The sequence below is a fragment of the Silurus meridionalis genome, chromosome 17, assembly GCF_014805685.1.
Source record: "Silurus meridionalis isolate SWU-2019-XX chromosome 17, ASM1480568v1, whole genome shotgun sequence".
NCBI lineage: Eukaryota > Metazoa > Chordata > Actinopteri > Siluriformes > Siluridae > Silurus > Silurus meridionalis.
In genome coordinates, this window is record NC_060900.1 from 4,984,334 (window position 1) to 5,002,797 (window position 18,464).

Below are 18,464 nucleotides of genomic sequence, written 5' to 3' on the forward strand. Positions count from 1 at the left end.
GGAAATACCCTTATTGTCCCAATAGACCTTTGGAAGTACCCTGGATTCCAGTGATGTAATCTGACTTCTTCTAAAACAGCAAAGGAATAAGGCATATAAATATTCAGGGTGCTCTGAAAATGCTATGAAGTTAGAGAATTGAAGAATTTACATTTAAGGTATTTGGCAGACACCCTTATCCAGATATACTTACAATTAAGCATGTGGGGGTTAAGGGCCTCATCTCATCATGGCTTTGGCCCTGGGAGCTGATGTAACTTACTGATATTTTTACTCTCAATGCAATAGAATGTGCAATTTGCAGTTTTTTCCTCCCAAGTATTTTATTCAGACTGCTAAAATTCTCACATGGTTCCACTCCTACTTGATGACCCTGGCCTAAAATGTTTAAATGTTTGTAACCATAAATAGCTTTGTAGGTGTTTCTTAAACCTTGTTACAACATTCTCTTGTGTATGTCAAATAAAACAACAGTCTTTATTATTAGAGTGTAATTCTGTTATACATATTACATTTCTTATTAATAGAATTCAACAAGAATATCCATCATAAATATATGGATTTTTATTTTCACTATCAACAGTATTATAGCTATGCAGAGGCATGTTTATGCAAATAACCATAAATATAACAACATACAAATTTTTTGTTTTTTTATTTGTAGTCCAAAAATGATATAAAAAAATGATATCCTTCATTCAGGTCTTCTTTTATACAATGCTATACAAACCCCAAAGATTTGTACATTCAATACTACAGAAATATTGGTGTTTTCCCTTTGACTATGGTCTTATGATTAAAAACAAAAACCAAAAAAAAAAAAAAAACCTGAGCCTTAAAAAACAAGCTCAGTTCCTCTTGGCACAACAACAGGAAGTCCATTGAGGGTCACACAAACCCCTGCAGAAAAACGAATGAATGCTTACAATTTTTAATAGTACAGCGATACCAACACCTAGTTTTGTATTCAAATTCAGTCATGTTTTTCCAAATCCACTCGAGTCTCTGACCGCTCTCAGCAGCATCTTGTTGAGCTCTGCATGACTCCTTACACCTCGAGGAAGGAAAAGTCCCATCATGCATGTGGAAGTGTACGGCAGACGTAAGCCTCTTGTCTCTTGTTGGTAAAAGTGGATACTGAGTTTTTCGGGGAATCCCAACACTGGAATCTCATCTGCAGCTGTGATAAAAACAAGCAGCTCTTCGAAACGCAACTTGGTTTCTTTATCTGTGGAAAAGGTTAAGCAAACATGACTTATCGTTTAGAATCCGGTGTGAAATTATTCACCACGCACGCACAACTTTGCACAAGTGACAATGATGTAATGATCATATCATATTTCCTGCTTTTCCTATTATGAGCTAAGTTCTCACTCTCAGGACTAAACGCATGGAAAAAAACATGAGAAGGTAACTCTTACCCTCGATCATCTTCAGCATCAGCTCCCAGCAGTACACAGTTTCCTCTTCTTCCTCTCTCCTCTTCGTACCTTGCGCACTATAGCTGATTTCAAAAAGGGATCTGAAGGTGGCCCGCGATATCCGGTCGCTCGTTTTGGTGAAAACGGGCAGGAAATCGATCCAGTTTGTCTTCACAATATCCCACAGCTTTCCGCAGGAGTTCAAGCCTTCCGTGAACTGGTTGATCATATTCAACACCCTAAAAATATGTACATTTAAAATCAATTATAAACATTGCATTTTTATGCAGTGTAACAATGTATTACATAACAATTTAATAATTTATGAACAATTTACATGACATGCATTTTCAATGTTTCTATTTACATTCTATAGTAAAAGATCCACAAGATAGTTTAGATCCAGGTATTACATGTGCCATAGCAGCTACAAACAACCATTTTTTTCTTGACGTTATTAAAGCTGATGTTACACAAAACCCAGTAAAAGAAATGTCCCATGTCTTTAAGACTTTGCTGTGTTAATGAATTGTCAAAAGGCATTGGCACTGGAGTCTTCTTTCATAATTGTAACAAAAAGTAAAAAGCTTCATTTTTGTCAACAGCTAAATATCAGTACTTTAAAAATGTTTTTTTATTTCATATAAACTTTAGATTCTGTGGAGATTCCTGCATACAAGGAATGAGCTTGTAAAGCATTGGTTGATAAAAGCATATATAAATATATATTTTATATTTATATACATTTGATATTTATATTTGTATTACAGTTGGCCTTCATCAGATCTTCAACGCATTTCCAACCAATCAGTATGGAGAATTATTAGATATGTATATTTCTGTATAAATAACAAAATACCATGACCCTGATGTGATTTTTTTTTTTTTTTGCGCCAGTCTTGCGTGAAACCAGAGATGGCGATAAGAAATGCCTTTCTCTGTCATTGCTACATTCCAATCTGCATGCTCCTGAACCCTTTGCAAGCAAATCACACATTCATACATTTTTTGGTCACAATGATTCCACCTCCAGTGGTTTAAAAACATCCATATTAACCTCATGCAGAACATTTCTCGTGCTTCTAATACATTACCTGAGATAAGCATGGTGCCTCACGATATAAGAGTAAATCTTCGGAACATCTTCGATGCAAACATTTGGTCTGTAAATGCCCGGGAATCCACAATCACAGATCCAGTCTCCTAATTCTCTTTGCAGAGCACAAATATGTTCAGCTGTCGTACAAGATAAGATCTGAGAAGATACAGGAGATATTAGATTAGCATGTTTTCAGATACACATGGATTTATATGGAATGAAAAGAGAACTAATCTACAATGAAAACAAAGGGCATACTTTACGTGCTTTGCTTTGGACATCCGCATCTGGAATGAGACGGCAGTCAAAATCCGTCAGTTCCATCTCTGCACCGCACATAAGCTGGTAAAGATGAGTGTCCAGAGCTGTAAGTCCTGGCCCTCCGTGAATGATGGACCAAGCTACCAGCTTCCCGGCTTGTTCATATTTGCGCTGCTGCAAAGCAGCCTGGTCATAAGTGAAGAGCAAGTGTTTTGGTTTTCCCTCAAAAATACCCATACTGCTTTGTACCTCAATCATCAGGAGTCTAGAAGGAATGCATTAGGAGAAACACTTTAGTTTCTAATATGACAAAGGAAAAAAAATCAAAGATTCGTGTCAGTGATTTTTTCCCCAACTCTTTCCAACTCTTTAGCACTTTTAATGTAAGGCCCTATCTCACATGATCTTACAGTCACCCATGATTGGCTGATTGATAAGGGACAGTATTGCCATGTTTCCACTCAGAGAGATTGTTAAAACCTACCTAAAAAACTCCCTTCTGGGGCCACCATTATCAAAAGCCTCCTCGCCAACAAACTCAATATGCGGTTTTTTAGTCCAGGAGAAGTTTTTGTTGGATAGAGCATCGAGCACGCTCTTTAAAAGCCTTTTCCTCGAGACCATCACATGGAGCTCACTGGAGATGAGATACTGCTGTTGAAATGTTCTCAGCAATGACGTCACATCCGACTCCTCCTAATGGTAATGATAAACACAACGCATTGCTTAGTAAAAAGAAAGAAATTGATCAGTGTCACAACTGTGTTTGTATGATGATGATGATGAATTGATCTATTGTTCTGCAGAATACTGACTTTCCTCACGTTTGCATGTGTACACAGCATTGAACATATCTGTTGCTGTCCAACACGCACAACCTTATATTAGATTTGCAATTTTCACATTCGCATCTACTGAATGTATCTAATGCATCATGGTTGCAATTTGCACTACTTTAGGGATGTGCATCTCCATAACGCCGATGCGATTCACATCTCAATGAATAGCTATATGCTACATTAAAGATACATATAAAGCAGCTACTGATGCTATGTGATATCTCACATACAGTTTATAATTAATCGATGAATGATTACCACTGAGGACTGATGTCTTCTCTTTAAACCTCTGTTTCTGGCTGGAGCTGATCGTTGAGTAGATGCTGTTTCAAAAGTATGTGATGTCGTGTGACTTGGTGGTGCTTCTCTGGAAACTGTTTGGTCTGAAAGCAAAAATGATAAAGATTTAACAGTTGAGTTCCTCTCACGCAGAGGTTTATAAAGCTTGCACAGATCCAAAAAGACGAATAGAGAAGTTTCTCCACCAAGTCAACCCTTGTGCCTAATTGGATATTATGTTCCATTGTGAGAAGGAATATCACTGAGGTTTGTTAAAATAAATTTTATGTTCAATGCAATTCTTTGTTTTCACCTGATTTGACATTATTATTATGAGTATTATTAAGTAATCTTGTGATTATTAAAACATTTGTCTCTGTATATAAGGTTTATAAAATACTGACAAACAACTAATAACCTGAGACTGCGATTATTTGGTGGTAGTTTATTGCGAACCCGCATCAGATAGCATAGGATATAGCATCACTGCATTGGTCAGAACATAAAATTATATTGACAATCTAATCATTTTTATAAAAAAAACAAAAAAAACAATGGCACACTGACCTGAATTTGCATTATCATCAGAGATGAGCTTGAGGTTAAGAAGGTTCTCTGCAAGTGCTTGCTCCTTTGTTTCTATTCCATTAGCTAGGCCTGACAGATAAACAGGGCAGGATGTGCGACTCCCCTTCCTCGAACCTGTATTATAGCATTAATTAGCAATCGAAACAAACAAACAAATAAATAAAACAAATAATAATATGAATACTACTACTAATAATCACAATATCAATATTGTTGTAGATGCTGTTATTGTTGTGATTGTTGTGAGTTTAAATCCCAGCACCTTCAAGATACCAATCCTAGGCATATGAGCAAGTGACCTTAACTCTCAAATGCTCAGCTGTATAAATAAGTGTAAGTTGATCACTCTGGATGAAGGCATCTGCCAAATGCGATAAATGTAAATGTAAACGTACCCAAGAGACGCACTTTGCTCGTACTCCCACAAAAATCCAGGAAAACAAAAATCGGCTCATGAAGATTTAGTCCTTCTGCTTTCATGTAATATTTTGTCCGATCGCTTGCCCGGATGATCACATACACTGCATAGTTTACCCAAAACTCAATTTCTGCAAAAGGCAAGCACAAGTCCTCAGGAAGAGGCACCAAGCAGGATCGTGTCCTGTGCCTCTGGGTCCTTGTAGGGGTTAATGGTGAGTCATTTGTAAAGCCGATCCCGATAGCTCTGTGTTCGTCTTGTGGCAAGCTTTCGAACTGTATCCTGACCTTCTCATTTACTTTTACAGAACGACAAAGAAAAGCGAGTCGGCCTGTGCAGGATGTGGTGTCCTTGGAAGCGAGAGACCTTGCGTTTCCTTCCGCTCCTGAAAGGAATTTCATGGGACCCAGGCAGCGGCTGCCACAAATGCCATGTTTCTCTGGTTGGGGAAAAATTCAGAGAATTAAAAATGTGATCACAATTAGGTGGCTTTGTGTAGGTCATGATGTACCTGTGCTAAGTGAAACAAATTGATCAACTCTAGTAAGACCAGACAAGAAATTTTGTGAGACAGCTGTTTTTGTAAGAAAGCCAGACAGAGATTTAACTAAGTCAGCTGGACAGGGATTTTTGTAGGACAGACACACGAGGATTTTAGTGAGACAGCTGGGCAGGGATTTTAGTCAAATAGGCATACAAGTATTTTAGTGAGACAGCTGGACAGTCATTTTAGAAAGACAGCTAGACAGGGATTTTAGCTGGACAGGGATTTTAGTAAGACAGTTGGACAAGGATTTAACTAAAACACCTGGACAGGGATTTTAGCAAGACAACTGGACAAGAATTTAATTAATTCAGCTAGACAGGGATTTTAATAGGACAGCTAGACTTGGATTTAGCTGGACGGAGATTTTAGTGAGACATCTGGACAGGGATTTTAACAACACAGCTAGACAGGGATTTAGCTTGACAGGGATTTTAGTCAAACAGTTGGACAAGGACTAAACTAAGACATCTGGACAAGGATTTTAGCAAGACAACTGGACAAGAATTTAATTCATTCAGCTGGACAGGGATTTTAATAGGACAGCTAGACTTGGATTTAGCTGGATGGAGATTTTAGTGAGACATTTGGACAGGGATTTTAATAACACAGCTAGACAGGGATTTAGCTGGACAGGGATTTTAGTAAGACAGTTGGACAAGGACATAACTAAGACATCTGGACAAAGATTTTAGCAAAAAACTGGACAAGAATTTAATTAAGACAGCTGGATTGGGATTTTAATAAGACAGCTAGACTGGGATTTAACTGGACAGAGATTTTAGTGAGACATCTGGACAAATCCATAGATTTTAGTAAAATATCTGAATCTGTATTTTAGTTGGACAATGATTTTAGTAAGACAACTTAAAGTGTTCCCTTTTCCTAAAAATGTTTGATTAATCATTCAGTTCATCACTTCAGGATTTATTAAAATTTTATAGGGTAAAACAATGTTTTAGTCAAAAATGCTAAGACGCAGATCATGCTACAGTGGCTAAACAACTTGGCTGTTAGTAACAGTAGCAGTTTGGAATGAATATTAAACATATGTTTCTCATGTCAGTAACAGTCACAATAGTTTCTACGTTGTTTAAAAAATGTAATTTTGTTTTATAAACTGCAAAAATCTATAATGATTATAGAAAACGTGCTCAGAAAAAATGCTAACGTCACTAATCATGCTAATGGTGATTATTTGTTTCCGTTGCCTGTTAGCAAAAAATTTCAGCTAAATTCTTACTAATGTCACTATTCCTGCTGATAAAGGTTAATAAAGTCTACTCACACTTAGAAACATTATAATTTTGACATTATTTTCTATACATTATCGATACTATATATAATGTTTCCTGAATTCTTCCTGCTTGATGTTGCAGTGGCAATTTAATGCATAAAAATTTATTACTCCCATAAAGCTGACAGTTTTCTTTTTTATACCGTATCTCCACTACATCTTATGTGCACTTGAAGATTTCTGTGGCACGCATAAGAACCCCAGTTGATCCTCACCGCCATCCAAAATGAAACATTATGTTCTACATAAACTCAAGTTACTCTATGTGAAGCTCATAGTCAGGCTGTGGGATGTAGTAAATATACTCACTCATTTCTTTCTTTCCCATTAAATGTTAACACTTTCACACACGCTGAACATGCAGTACCAGGAACAAGCAGAAAATCCTGAAGATCTATATGTCTGGATTTTCCATGAGTAAAGTAGCATTTCTTCTAAGCCATTAATACCTGCAAAAAGAAAGTAATGACTCATGAAAGAGGCTGGGCCAAAAAACAAACAAAAGAAAAATTCCTTAAAGTCGTAGAGAAAATAGTTAACTGCTTTACATGGATTTTTAATAAGAATAAAAACAGTTTGTAAAACAGTAGTCTTCCCTTCCAGTGTTGAGAAACCTGACACACTGGAGGTACAATAAGCCTAAAGCTGCAGTGCATATCTGTTGAGACAAGTCCAAACAAATGCCTTAACTTCTACACAAACATCATGTTTCTTTAAACAAAAAAAAAAAAAGAAACATTCACTGGCACCAACACTAGCCCAACCTGTAGTGATTTTGTAAGAGCAGGATGCAGAATACAGCTGGAAATGCTGAAGTTTATTAGTAATAGTTGGACAGTGATGCCAAACAGAGAAAACAAAACATTTCTTATTCTTGAGCATTGAGAACAGACCAAACTTCTCCATGGAAGAGTGTAGCATTGTAATGGTTTAACATAAATATTATGTATATTTGGTCTTAATATGTAAAAAAAGAAAAGTGTAAGCAGAACCAAGAACTTAAGATCTTAAATCTGTTATTTTTTTTTATAAATAATACAATGTCACTTCTATAGACATTTTAACAAGAACGTTCTTGGTACTTGGTAGCAACCCTTCTATGGGAAGGTACTAGGTGTTGATTTGGTTGATAGGGGGAATGACAGACAGACAGACAGACAGACAGACAGACAGACAGACAGACAGACAGACAGATAGTTAAATAAATAGGTAGGCAGGTAGGTAGAATGTCAGATTTTTTATTATCTGGTGTGCAAAACCTGCTGATCCATTTTGTTTAAATCCATTGAGTGTCATTTGATTACATACTTTAATAAAAGAGATTAGACATGAGGAAAATCTGATCTTTTTTACAAAGCAGCTGATACATTTGCTTACAATTAGTGTCCTAGAATTTTGAAAATTACTATTTAAGATTTTATTTTATTTAAGATGTAAGATTTTACTTCATGTACTTCAAATATTTCAGAGTATAAAAAACAGAACTGTTCTCTTCGTTTATTTTATTGAAATGTGTTCAAAATCTGTATTTTTTTTTATTTACGCGAATGAACTGAACCACACTGAGCACTTTTGTAAAGGATTTACAAGATATTATTGTAAATTGTCTCTTCATAACTACATGCGTTTATCAAAAGGTGCCCACAAATTATTAACAGCAGAAAAGCTTTATCACAGAGAGATCTGGGTTCAGTGAATCATGATTATGCAGATTTTATAAGTACATTTTATGAATATATGCACATGCTGGGCTAACTATTAAAAGGTTAGGTAATAAATAAATAAATAAATAAATAAATAAATAAATAAATAAATAAATAAATAAATAAATAAATAAATAAACAAATATACAAACAAACATAAATAAATAAGCCGAAAAATTTTGTTGGGAGCCCCCTAGTGGACATATGTCAATGGGCTGGATTTTCCATGGGAATTTTAGGGGTTTTCTGGTTGGTATTTATACACACAACCAGACACACACACACACACACACACACACACACACACAAAGTACGCATAGCAGGCCAATACCAGGCCTATTCAATTTCGTATCTTTAGAATTTGTTTCATGGATTTTTGTTTTTTTTGTACTCCGTTACACAGTGTGCTGTCCAATAATTGTGCCCCAAAGCATTTAATACTATAGCTGATTATGACCAAAAGGTTCAAAGGCAAAATAAAAATAAGATAGAAACATACAGAGTTTTTAAAAAAGCAAGAATATATAAGATGAGTAAGTAAAATAAGTAGTTTTAATAAAAAGAAAAGAAAATGTAATAAAATAATGTATGTTCATATGTGTGTGTGTGTGTGTGTGTGTGTGTGTGTGTGTGTGTGTGTGTGTGTGTGTGTGTGTTGCATATACTGAATTTCATGGGCACACAATTTCATGGTCACCTGGTTGCAGGTGTGTATGTAGTTGTTTTGCGAGTGTGCAGGTTTTTCTGTGCTCCTCCAGTAGGTGGGGCAGTTTGTCATGGACTGAGAGGAAGTTAAAATGAGGGATAATCGGATTTATTTGAATGTAGATGTATTTAGTGCATTCAGTGAAGGGGGAAACTCTGTCTTCAGTGTACACTGCTGTCACAGTCTCTGCTCTTGGGGACAGCCATGACTTTGTGTGTCACCCCGTCTTTTTAATCAAACCATCCTTACTGAGTCTGTACTTCTTCAAGGTGTGTCTCAGTTTTGAATTAGTCACCGTGCTCAAGTACTTTGCCATGCATGTACTGTCTGTTCAGTGCCAGATAACACTTTATTTTACCTCCCTGGAGATGAGTTCGGGTTTCCCTAGTAACTCATATACTTTACTCTCAGGGTTTTGTCATTTGATTGGTTCTAAATGGGTTGTCATTGGCAGGTTGGTGTGTTAATGTGGGTCAGTGCTGTATAAATTTGTGTTGTCGTCTTAGTGAGTGTTGTCTTTATAATCATTGTTATATATACGTTTTCTGTTAGGCGGTGTTTATTTAACGGAATGTGTTTTTCCGTTCTCAAATCTCAAAGGTTTCTAAAGTATTCACCTTTCATGCATGACTAGAATAAGAAGACTGAATCTGACTGTAAAGTCTGGAATATCTGTTAATAATGCTTCAGTCAGAGTGGGTTGACAGACCAACATTTTGCTTTGTGGTTTCAAGGAAGCTGAGAAATGTGAAAGGGAAATGAATGGTATGAAAAAAAAGGTTGGGTTCTGATTGTTAATCAGACCCATTTTGGCTGCTCATCACACCCAGTGATTTTTGACAAACAAGAACGACTGCTTCAGTTTGATAGATATGTACCATCTGTGTGTGTGTGGGTGTGTGGGGTGCGTATATCTATGCAGACTGACAGCAAAAGACTGATAATGATGTTGGTCATTATAAAAATGAGGATGATCATAAGGAAGAAGATGATGATGATGTTGATGATGATGATGAACTAACGAATATTGTGGTCCTGTGATAACTTTTTATGCTTTTTTCAATGGACAGGAAAAGTTTTGGAACAAGTTACACTTTGCTTATAAAATATCCCATATGTTGAGTCACCACTCAATTCGGTTTTATTAAACAGAAAAAAAGATGACATATCTATAACTCTGCCTCGAGGAGGCCATCAACCAAAAGAACAGTGACAGGGGCGAAGAGGAAATAAATCAGAAAATCATTTTTATTCATGCTTCCTTTAAATTATTGTCTATTGTATACATCATTATATGTTGTGGAAAAGTTTTGTAAATTGCATGTTGTATCTTATGAGAATGAAACGATATTTATACATAAGGTGTTTACAGTCAGTTACATCAGTCTTTTAAGTAATCAGAAAAAAAAAACTTTCCAGTATGCACATTTCAAATATTGCATCTTAATGACCACTGAATGTATTTCGGTTAAAATTATATGTAAATTGTCCTCATTTATTCATTAATCTTGATCCAAATCAATAAATGTGTAAAAATTGCAATCTTCATGGTAGAGTGGATAGAATATAAAACAGAATCCTGTCCAAGGATTTTTATGAGGAATTCAGCTGAAGAGCTGGATAGATAGATAGATAGATAGATAGATAGATAGATAGATAGATAGATAGATAGATAGATAGATAGATAGATAGATAGATAGATAGATAGATAGATAGATAGATAGATAGATAGATAGATCGAGTGAGTCTCATGAAAACGTTTTTATTGTATGTTGTAATAACATATAAACTAAACCTTCACTATACAGACAAAAGTCAAAAGTATTGGGACACCTGACTTTTCCAGAACTCTGGCCTCAAACCTACTGAACACTTTTGGGATGAATTGGAACACTGACTGCACCCCAGCCCTTCTCACCATTACCTACATCAGTACCTGACTTTACTAACACCCTGAATGAGCACAACTCTCCACAAGCAGACTCCAAAATCTAGTGGAACATCTTCCCAGAAGAGTGGAGGTTATTATAACCGCAATGGGGAACTAAATATGGAATGAGATCTTCAAAAAGCACATACAAATCTAATGGTTCATCTTATGGTGTCCCAAGACTTTCAGTACCATAAAGTGTATGTTATGTTATGTTATTTTATGATTATTAATGGGTACGTATTAAATATATTTGTGAATGTTATTTCTTGCTAGTACACACCTAAAGATTTTGTGGGACATAATATTTAAAATATTTTGCTTAAGCAGTGACGTTATTAGGGGTGTAATAATTGGCTAAGCAAACCTGTTTGTACTTTCGCTCCACCCAGTTACAATCTGTTCGAAGAGAAAATTGTGTCAGAGTTCCAGTCCTCAGTGCAACTGTATGTAATGTAAAAAAACAACAACAACACATTGTGCTTTCGAACAACTTGACAAGAAATCTGTAGAATAAAACATTTGTAGTGAGAGAACTAAGAGGTAAATGTGAAAGGTAATAATGCTGAATAAGCTATTTGAGTGTCCATTTTAAAACAATAAATCAAATACACACATTTTTATTCCTCATATTGCCAGGTAAATTAATGCTCTAAGATAAACCACCTTTGGCAGGTAATAAGGATATTTACGTTTCTTACATTTCATAAGTATTTGTACGTTTCATTTCATTTTGGGAAATTTGTACTCCAGTATATTTCAGAAAAAACATGCCGTTTTTTCCCACCTGTGAATAGCGAATCATAGACTAAATTGCATCAACTGATAACCTGGCATGCAAATCCATATAAAGATATACAGTAATGTACGAAAGGATAAAACATTGAATTGCATCAATTATTTATAAACAGCTTTCATAGTTTTTATACGTAAGTACGTTCAAAAGTATTTACTTTTTGTCATTTTATTCAAGTAGAAATCTAAAACTATAATGTGTCATATAAGCAGGAGATTTGTAGCTTTAAAAAAAAAGAAGCTAAACCTGGTAATGGTAATCAGCTGAAAAACTTATAAGAGCTCATTACAGACTAAATACAATTGCAAAGACATTTCGAGTCAAATATGTGCTCTGTCAGGCAGTTGAATGGATTAGTGGTCCACAGGTTTGGCTAAAAAGCTAACATCATATATGTAACTGACCTGTTTGTCATAGATTCTGTGTGTATGGGTTCAAGGGTTAAAGTTGAAAATAAATAAAATATTCTTTTATTGTTGTTATACTTCAACTTAATTGCTGGAGTAAGACTCAAATTGGCTCTTCATTTGTTACAACTACATAAAAAGTCTCATTGGGTGAAACTGCCTTTATTAAGAACTTCTATTCGAAAGAAGACAGAAAAGTGCATTTTCTTTTTTTGTCATTTGTAACTAAATCATCAGAATCTGTAGCTTGAGTGCTGACTGGTCCTTTTTCCATCTTATTTCATGACCAGTCAGGAAAATTTGAATGATGCATTTTGATGAAGAGAGTAATCTCAGTGATCTATCTATCTATCTATCTATCTATCTATCTATCTATCTATCTATCTATCTATCTATCTATCTATCTATCTATCTATCTATCTATCTATCTATCTATCTATCATCACTTTCATGGAAAACAACAAGGGAAAAAAATGAAGCAAAAAGGTTCATGTTGTTCAACATGGCATATAGCAGAATAACAAGCTCAGTGTAAAAGCTGTTCCACCAAATATCCATTAAGTCACTATTTGTAGCTCACAATTCTGCAATCAAAATCAAACCGACGACCACGACAGGCTCCTAAAGTGCTATCTCTTTCCACTCCGGTGTGTTACTGCTGCTCCACACACAGGGCAGGGAGGCCATCAAAAACTCACTAATTCCCTCCCTGCCACTTCAAAAAGCCATTAATCTGCCACAGACCAATCCTGAGCTGCCGTCCTGTGCAGTGACCAATCAGGCCCTGTGCTGTGCTATGTGCTTGTCCAGTCGAGGCCCGGCAGCACTAACGTTGGTCATCATTATCAAATGAACACCACATCTGTGCAAGGTAGCTCGTATTTATGACCTGAGAGCTAGGAGCTGGCTTCGAAGGCATTCGTCTGCAGGACTGCAGGACTGGGTTAAAGGTGGCAAGACGCTCGGTGTTGACTTTGGAGTTGCAGCACAAACTATGGAACAAAACAGGTAAAAGTTGAGGAGAAGTAATTTTAAGATTCATACTGACTCAAGAGCAAAACGAACTTAGGAACACTCTTCTGGAGGACATAGTGTCCAAAGTGGATCAGACCAAAGCTGGCCTTTCATGTGAGATCACTCCGGCTATTAAATATTAAATATTCACCCTGGATCCTTCATTACTGGACAAAGACGGAGGACACACGCTGGTTCCCATGGAGCCCAACCTGTCCGGGTCTTTCCTCTTCAACAACGGCTTAAACCAGTTCCCGACGGACATCAAGGCACCCATGTGCCAATACTCAGTGCCCAATAGCTTCTACAAGCTCAGTCCTGGCAACCTGAACGCCCAGCTGCAGGCGGGTACACCACACGGCATCAGCGACATCCTGAGTCGATCTGTAGTGGGAGCTCCGGGTAATACTACACTGCTCTCTGGATATTCCAGCATGGGGGGTTTTAGTGGCACCGTACCCACTCCGGGGGTGTATTATAACCGGGATTACACCCAAACAACTCTGGGTGCTTTCCCCAAACCTACTGAGTGTCCAGGTGTAAAGGGACGCACCAGCTGCTGGGTGGAGGGAGGATACGACTGGAGAGGAGGCAGACAACAGTGCAGTAACAGTAAGACAAATCAGCATCATTAGGTTAAGACATTTTCTTCAGAAATCCAATAAGCATAATGCATCCATGTCTAATTATTATTTTAGTTTTGTTCATTATAGCTGAATAACACCAGATATGAAATTCAAACTAAAATCAAACACATTCTAATCATTGAGGCATTTAAATATAATAAATAGATTTTAGATATTAAATGTGTGACATAATAAATTCTAACATATAATATTATTTACAACAATTTGTATTATAAAAATATATGATAGTCAAATTTTTATAATATTGACAAATTTATATTCCATAATATCTGTGAATAATTACTGATATGCAAATGAGCAGCATAATAGTTGTATTATTTTAGTTAAACTATACATATATACAGTAAATGTGAATGTGTGTGTGTGTGTTATTGATTTAATTGAAATAATATTATTAGCAAATAATATATAACTAAATATTATAATTATAGAAACTATATGAATGATAAAATCTTGAGTCTTAAATATAAAATTTAAATGATAACAATGAATAATAATATTATTGTATTAATCAAATCAATTAAACACACACAAACATACGCACACCTGATCATATCCTTATTGTTTTATAATAGAAGTAAAAATCCAGACATTTAAATGTTGCTATTTATTCAAATTATAAAATGATTAAACGTTTTGCACTGACCTCTTAATTGTTTAGCTGTGTACTAAAATACATTATGAACAAAATACAGAATAAGTAAATTGCTAACTATGTGAACTTGCACTCTTAAAATAATTCAGTTAAATTGAGTTTAAACAGGATGCCTGTGTATTAAAACACGGTTCAGTATAAGATCCACATGCAGTATATACATTTATGGCATTTTTTGTTTAAAGCAACCTAAGGGTAGACATGAAACCTGACTTAATGCAATGCTTATTTTTAAAAAAAATTTAATTAGATATTCTAAAATCATCTACATGTCCTCATTGCTGATGTACTAATTTGTTCAATCTTAACAAAGGATCCAAGCAAAATAAAATGTAAATATAGACAGATTGGTCTGATGAGTTTTGTTTGTGTTGTTTAGTAGACAGTGGGCATCCTGTTGAGACGGTGGGCAGAAAGAAACACACAAGGCCGACGTTCAGCGGCCATCAGATCTTCGCCCTGGAGAAAACCTTTGAGCAGACCAAATACCTAGCAGGACCAGAGAGAGCGAGATTGGCGTACTCATTGGGCATGACCGAGTCACAGGTTAAAGTAAGATGACACAGCCTGATTATGTGGTCATACACACACACACACACACACACACAATAACTATGCATATTTTTTTTCTGATTCTGCACTTATTTGGCCTGATAAATGCTAATTGTATGTGACAGAATTTTGCTTTTTTAATGGCCACATCTGTATATATCAAATTTGTTTGATATCATTTAATTTTATATATACATTTCCTTAAAAAGACTCTTAAATAGTACATTTGATATCTAGTTCTGTTTCTGTTTTACACTGAGTGTATTTTATCAACTCTATCAGAAGTAATTTTGAAATAGAATTATTGAAATTTGTTTTGTAGTGGGTTGGAAAAAGTGAATTGCAATTGAATAAATTTAAAGAAGATGGCGGTAGAACAGAGCAGAATTGATTGCAATGGAATAGAATTACAAATGCATATTACAACAGTTTAGAATAGAATTCCAATGGAAGATTTCGAAATGAAATGAAACAAAACAAAACAAAATTAAATGAGCATGTATTACAGAATAGAAATGAATTGGATAGAATCAAATGAGGAGAGGAGCTTGACATTGATCAGAATTACAAAAAAGAGCACATTTCAACAGAACAAATTAGAATAGAATTAAAGTGAATTAAATGAGGTTACAGTAAAGTGGTGCAGAATTATATAGTTTAAGATTTAGGGTTAGGTTTTATTTATTTTTTTACGTTTCTGCTTTAGTTTTTTCCTCATTTTTTCATGAAAGCGATAGATAGAGAGAGAGAGAGAGAGAGAGAGAGAGAGAGAGAGAGAGATAGATAGATAGATAGATAGATAGATAGATAGATAGAACATTCAAACAGAATTTAAATCATAAATTAATCTATAATTAATTACAATTACAAACGGTTAAATTACAGAACACACATCACACACACACACACACAATCCTGGAGATCTGTCACACACTGCTCTTTATGTATACATTTATTAGATGGGTTGACACTGTGTGTGTGTGTGTGTGTGTGTGTGTTCCCCCTCAGGTGTGGTTCCAGAACCGTCGCACTAAGTGGCGTAAGAAGAGCGCGTCTGAGCCGAGCTCCACTCAGGCATCCAGGGGCGAGAGACAGGCCACCTCAGACACTGAGCTGGAGGACGAGGAATACAACAAACCTCTTGACCCCGACTCGGACGACGAAAAGATCCGCCTGCTTCTGCGCAAACACCGCAGATCATTCTCAGTGCTACGCCTGGGGCCACATCACATCTGACACACACACATGCAAACACACCCAAACATCCATACACAGGCAGAAACACACACGTACATGTGTATATGACAATGTTTACATGCTGAATATCAAACCACACACGTACGCACACACTAACATACATATACACACAGATATACTTGCAGCATCTCTAGAGTATAGTTTCAGCTCTGTCTTTCTGTAAATAATTTCCCAAATTATGTTTATTTATTGAACTTGACATGCAAGAGAAATTATTCCTCAATATTCGGGTCTACTTCAGTGAGCAACGTCGATGTTTGATAAGTATATAACGGTGCAATAAAGTCTTGTTGTTGCAAGTGTTTGTTGTGTCATGACGAGAATAATGCTACAGTGCCCACCATTAACATTGGCACCATAGGTAAATATGAGCAAAGAAGGCTTTGCCACCTCCATTTGCTAATAAAGCAGCTCTGAGTGAATGAGAAATGTTCCTTTATAGAGAATCTTTCCAGATCCTTCACATTTCATGTACAACAACTCTTCTCTTCTCTTCAGTTGACCCCACAGGTCTGAAACCCCAGGCTAGGGACCCATGTCCTGAAAAAAAAAAAAACAACGGGAATATACTTCAAATATTTTATATTCATATGAATACATAGTGCCAATAATAGATACATATATTTAGCAAAGATACTGTGTTGTGTTTGGAATTACTAAATGTTACTCAATAAAAGTATGACATGCTGATCATTAATCAATAAGAAAATTGGAACAAAGTAAAACCACTCCGCTCTTTTGATAATTTAATTTTTATTCACACTTTATATAAATATATACGATTTACTGACTAGAAGTATCAGGACACCTGACTTTTCCAACCATACGTAATTTTTCCTCAAACTGTTACCACAACGTTGGAGGCACACAATTGTATAGGATGTCTATATCTGCATTAGCATTCAATGTTTCTCTCCTGAATGTGTTCCAGCCATGACAATGTACCTGTGTGCAAAGCCAGCTCCATTAGGATATAGTTTACATGGGTTGAATTGGAAGATCTTAAGAGGTCTGCTAAAAAGCTCTGACCTCATTCCTATTAAACACCTTTAGAATGAATTGGAATGCTGACTTCACCCCAGGCTTCCTAACGCCACCTACAGGGAGTAAATCTAGAATGTGATGTTTAAAAAGCACAGGCATCTTTATGGTCAATGTGTACAGGAAAATATATGTAAATACACTTCCTTTTAGAGTATAAAACAAATATGAGTTAATTAAACGTATTTCTACGTATTCGTTTTTCCTTCTTTTGGATCTGTCAAGCTTGAAAACGAGTTGAAAAATATTAAATATTTTAATCTATAGAAAAAATGTTCTTATATTTGTTTTGTAATGATCTTATAATAAGAATTACCCAATCATTTTATATTAAGGGGAAGATATTTTATTATTAATTAAGCAGTGTATGAGGTAAAATAAAAGCTATGCAATTGTCACTGTAGACAGATGACATTGCATCTGGTATATGATAAATACAGTATAGTATATAGCATCCATATTAATTATTACTTAATATAATGTAGTATATAGTAACTTTATTACTCTCCTACCTGAAGATTTAGAGATTGAGTTGCATCAGATCTAATGCACTTTGCAAAATATCAATGTATCCCCACTTTCTAAATAGGTTCCTAAACAGGACTCATAAACTGTAAAATTGTCCGTTTTTAATGCTCTGCTCAGAGTCACTGAGAAGGAATAAAGAGTGTTTTTGTTACACGGTTCACATTGCACCATTGGGGAAGGATGTTAGTATGACGATAAATGAAAGAAAAGCTGTATCTTGAAGTTGTGCAGTAACACCCTCTTACTGATAAGGCAACATAAAGCTATCAGTGTGCATTTTATTAACACCTGCTCCAGTAATGCGGTGAGTAAACATTATTCCCAGCCTAGAGCACTAGCGCAGGTGCCAATTATTAATAACCCTGTCCTTTATGTTGTTGTTTATTGACCGATTTTTAAGGTCGATGTCTTTGTAATCCATGAGGTGAACTTTTCGCACGGTTCTCATACCGACCCAAAGATACGAACGCAAAAATTATAAT

At 35.7% G+C, this 18,464-nt stretch overlaps 2 protein-coding genes across 3 annotated transcripts; one reads left to right on the plus strand and one right to left on the minus strand.

The window, feature by feature from the left end:
* Positions 1-550: 550 nt before the first annotated feature.
* LOC124399467 (G2/M phase-specific E3 ubiquitin-protein ligase-like) lies at positions 551-7,417 on the minus strand. Of its 2 annotated transcripts, XM_046870382.1 has the most exons (10): positions 7,295-7,417; positions 7,056-7,195; positions 4,883-5,344; positions 4,467-4,601; positions 3,879-4,003; positions 3,266-3,477; positions 2,779-3,046; positions 2,516-2,676; positions 1,422-1,660; positions 551-1,228 (listed from the first exon to the last, which is right to left on the minus strand). In XM_046870382.1, the coding sequence occupies exons 2-10, from the start codon at positions 7,072-7,074 to the stop codon at positions 978-980; spliced, it is 1,872 nt and encodes a 623-aa protein (XP_046726338.1). In that variant the 5' UTR covers positions 7,075-7,195; positions 7,295-7,417; the 3' UTR covers positions 551-977. The 2 variants fall into 2 exon arrangements, with proteins under 2 accessions (XP_046726338.1, XP_046726336.1); XM_046870380.1 differs by having other exon boundaries at positions 7,056-7,411.
* Positions 7,418-13,304: 5,887 nt separating this feature from the next.
* nkx6.3 (NK6 homeobox 3) lies at positions 13,305-17,163 on the plus strand. The gene is made up of 3 exons (XM_046871870.1): positions 13,305-13,914; positions 14,984-15,156; positions 16,165-17,163. Exons 1-3 carry the CDS (start codon positions 13,503-13,505, stop codon positions 16,390-16,392), a joined length of 813 nt encoding a protein of 270 aa, XP_046727826.1. The 5' UTR covers positions 13,305-13,502; the 3' UTR covers positions 16,393-17,163.
* Positions 17,164-18,464: the final 1,301 nt, after the last annotated feature.